The sequence below is a fragment of the Pituophis catenifer genome, unplaced genomic scaffold (genome assembly GCF_029215685.1).
Source record: "Pituophis catenifer annectens isolate HBS135680 unplaced genomic scaffold, rPitCat1.0.hap2 SCAF_8, whole genome shotgun sequence".
Lineage (NCBI taxonomy): Eukaryota > Metazoa > Chordata > Lepidosauria > Squamata > Colubridae > Pituophis > Pituophis catenifer.
Genome location: NW_027256888.1, coordinates 2,607,224 through 2,610,880, shown reverse-complemented (window position 1 = coordinate 2,610,880; position 3,657 = coordinate 2,607,224). Strand labels below are relative to the sequence as shown.

At 58.8% G+C, this 3,657-nt stretch overlaps 1 protein-coding gene across 1 annotated transcript in view; it reads left to right on the top strand.

Moving 5' to 3' along the window:
* Positions 1 to 913: 913 nt before the first annotated feature.
* The window catches only part of DOK7 (docking protein 7), a 21,917-nt gene continuing 19,173 nt past the window's right edge, over positions 914 to 3,657 (top strand). Inside the window, 4 exon segments of the mRNA XM_070948401.1 lie at positions 914 to 986; positions 1,097 to 1,142; positions 3,507 to 3,538; positions 3,541 to 3,657. The exon segment at positions 3,541 to 3,657 is cut by the window's right edge and continues 82 nt beyond it. Coding sequence (XP_070804502.1) covers positions 933 to 986; positions 1,097 to 1,142; positions 3,507 to 3,538; positions 3,541 to 3,657 — 249 coding nt within the window. The 5' untranslated portion in view covers positions 914 to 932.

Sequence of the window (3,657 nt, the reverse complement as noted above, 5' to 3'; positions counted from 1 at the left end):
AAGGTAAGGCAAGGAAGAGTGAAAGGAAGGGAAGGGTAAGGAAAGGAAAGGAAAGGGAAGGGAAGGGAAGGGAAGGGAAGGGAAGGAGAAAAGAAAGGAAAGGAAAGGAAAGGAAAGGAAAAGAAAGGAAGGGAAGGAGAAAGGAAAGGAAAAAAAGAAAGAAAAGAGGAATGAAAGGAAAGGAAAAGAAAAGAAAAGAAAGAAAGGGAGGGGAGGGAGGGAAGGGAAGGAAAAGAAGAAAGAAAAGAGGAAGGAAAGGAAAGGAAAGGAAAGGAAAAAAGAGGAAGGCAAGGCGGGAAGGAGGGAGGGAAGGAAGGAAAAAAGGAAAAGGAAGGAAATGAAAATAAAAAGGGAGGAGGGAAGGAAAAGGAAAAAAAGAGGAAAGGAAAAGAAAGAAAGGAGGCAAGGGAAAGAGAAAGGGATAGAAAGAAAGGAAGATAAAAGGAAAAAGGGAAGAAGAAAGAAAGAAAGAAAGAAAGAAAGAAAGAAAGAAAGAAAGAAAGAAAGAAAGAAAGAAAGGAAGGAAGGAAGGAAGGAAGGAAAGGCCGGAGCCCCCCTCCCCCAGGGGTTGCGAGAAGGGCGCCCCTTCCCCCAAGCCCTCCCCTCCCCTCCCCTCCTTCCCGCGGAGGGTCTCCCTCGCCCCCCGCCCGCCCTTTGTCCGCCGCCGCCGCCGCCGCCGCTCACCTCCGCCGCCTCCGTTGCCGCCGCCTCCCTCGGCCCCCGTTGCCAGGGCGACGCGCGCCGCCGCTGTCAATCACCCGCCGGGGCTCCGGCCCTCCCACCCTCCCGCCCGCCGGCGTGGCAGCGTCCTGCCTGCGGACTACGGCGCCCGGCATGCAACGCGCCCGAGAGAGAAAAGTGGGGGGAACGCCCCCCTCGCTTGCCCCGCCCACGCCCCGCCCCCTACCAGCTGTCGGCAGCCATGCCCGAAGATGACGGACGCGGTGGTGCTGGAGGGGCAGCTGAAGTGGCGGGAGGGGAAGAAGGTGCCCCAGGGAGGGAGGGGGAGGAACAGGGGGAGGGAGGGAGGGTCGGGGGGTCCCCCTGGGACGCTGCTAACCCCCCTCCCCTTGTCTCTCTGTGTCCCCCCCCCCAGTGGAAGAGCCGGTGGCTGGTCCTGCGCAAGCCCTCTCCGGTGGCCGGTGAGTCCCCCTCCCCTGGGCTTTCCTGGTGGCCTCCCATCCCCGAGACCCCCCCTCTCCTTCGCCTTCCCCCATCCCCACAAGTGAGGCCCCAGGGAGGGGCAGTGGCTGCACCTGTTGGATGCCCCTTTTTCCGCCTGCTTGCCTGGGAGCAGGAGGGGGGGGGGCAAGGGTCACGCTTGGAGGGCAGGGGGGGCACCCACTTGGGGGGGGGTAAAACCCAGGAGGAGGGGGTCCCTGGGAGGTCTCCCTGCACAGGCAGGGATGTCGCTCAAAGGGGAGGGATTCTGCCCCTCGGCCGCCCCACTCCCCAAAGGGAGACCCCAGGCGGTATTGCACTAAGGAGCAGGGCAGTGATTGCACCTGTTGGATGCCCCTTTTTCTGCCCTGGAGCAGGAAGGTGGGAGAGGGTCCTGCTTGGAGGGCAGGGGGGCACCCACTTGGGGAGAGTGGGGGAAACCCAGGAGGAGGGGGTCCGTGGCAGGTCTACAGCTCCCCTCCATGGATGGGCAGGGATGTGGCCCAAAGGGGAGGGATTCTGCCCCTTGGCTGCCCCACTCCCCAAAATGAGACCCCAGGCGGCATTGCACTGGGGAGCAGGGCTGCACCTGTTGGATGCCCCTTTTTCTGCCCTGGAGCAGGAAGGTGGGAGAGGGTCCTGCTTGGAGGGCAGGGGGGCACCCACTTGGGGAGAGTGGGGGAAACCCAGGAGGAGGGGGTCCGTGGCAGGTCTACAGCTCCCCTCCATGGATGGGCAGGGATGTGGCCCAAAGGGGAGGGATTCTGCCCCTTGGCTGCCCCACTCCCCAAAATGAGACCCCAGGCGGCATTGCACTGGGGAGCAGGGCTGCACCTGTTGGATGCCCCTTTTTCTGCCCTGGAGCAGGAGGGTGGGCGAGGGTCCCGCTTGGAGGGCAGGGGGGGCACCCACTTGGGGTGGGTGGGGGAAACCCAGGAGGAGGGGGTCCCTGGGAGGTCTCCCTGCACAGGCAGGGATGTGGCTCAAAGGGGAGGGATTCTGCCCCTCGGCCACCCCACTTCCCAAAGGGAGACCCCAGGTGGCATTGCACTGGGGAGCGGAGCAGTGGCTGCACCTGTTGGATGCCCCTTTTTCTGCCTGGGAGCAGGAGGGTGGGACAGGATCCAGCTCGGAGGGCAGGGGGGCACCCATGCAATCCCCACGCCTGGGGGGGGGGGGAGACAGGGAAAAACCCAGGAGATTGGGGGGGGCTGGGAGGTCGTGGGGGCTGCGCTAGATCTCCCCTCCCCCGAATGTGGCTCAATGGGGTGGGATTCTTCCCCTCTGCTCACTCTGGCTGCTTGTCTGGAATGATATGGGCTCTCTGCTTGAGCAGAGGGTTGGACTAGAAGATCTCCGAGGTCCCTTTTGGCTCTGTTATTCTGAATCAGCCCCCCCCCCCACTCTCCAGAAACGTTCTGCCACTCAATTAGGGCTTATTTTAGGATGCTTTTTTTTTTTCCATGGATACCAAGTCTTTCAAATGTGAAATTGCAAAGAGGAAGAAGAACATTGAATATTAATCAAGACTCTGGGGTTTCATTTGCTTCTAAGAAGCTCAGTTATTCTGTTAAGTGTAGAGAACACGAACGAGGCTGCGTGTTTTAATGCATATCCTAACATACCTTTTGTCTACGTGTAATGCAGAAGTGTGGATAACTTTGGGGGGGAGAGAAGCAAGAGAGGTGGGGAGCCTCCGATGGATTTGGGTGGCAGGGCAGGCAGGAATTCCGCAGGAGGGCAGCGCTGGGGTCCCTAGATGATCTGAATGGCTGTGGGGCAGAGGTCAGGCTCTGGGTCTCCTCCCGGAGCAGGGGTCTCCAACCTTGGCAACTTTAAGACTTGTGGACTTCAACTCCCAGAATTCCTCAGCCAGCTTTGCTTTAAGATTTGTGGACTTCAACTCCCAGAATTCCTCAGCCAGCAAAGCTTTTAAGACTTGTGGACTTCAACTCCCAGAATTCCTCAGCCAGCAAAGCTTTTAAGACTTGTGGACTTCAACTCCCAGAATTCCTCAGCCAGCAAAGCTTTAAGACTTGTGGACTTCAACTCCCAGAATCCCTCAGCCAGCAAAGCTTTAAGACTTGTGGACTTCAACTCCCAGAATCCCTCAGCCAGCAAAGCTTTAAGACTTGTGGACTTCAACTCCCAGAATCCCTCAGCCAGCAAAGCTTTAAGACTTGTGGACTTCAACTCCCAGAATCCCTCAGCCAACAAAGGCTGACTGAGGAACTCTGGGAGTTGAAGTCCACAAGTCTTAAAGTTGCCAAGGTTGGAGACCCCTGTCCTGGAGTGTCCAGAATCGGGTTTGAGGGCCGTTCTCTCCCTTTCTCTCTCTGTGCCAGACTGTTTGCTCCTCCTGGTGTACAAGGAAAGGTGGCCGAACGACTGCGAGGGCTGAAGGAGAGGAGCAGCGTGACCTTGGAGGACATCTGCGGCTTGGACCCCGGGCTCTGCTACGAGGGGCTGACCAACACCCTGGCCATCATCTGCCTC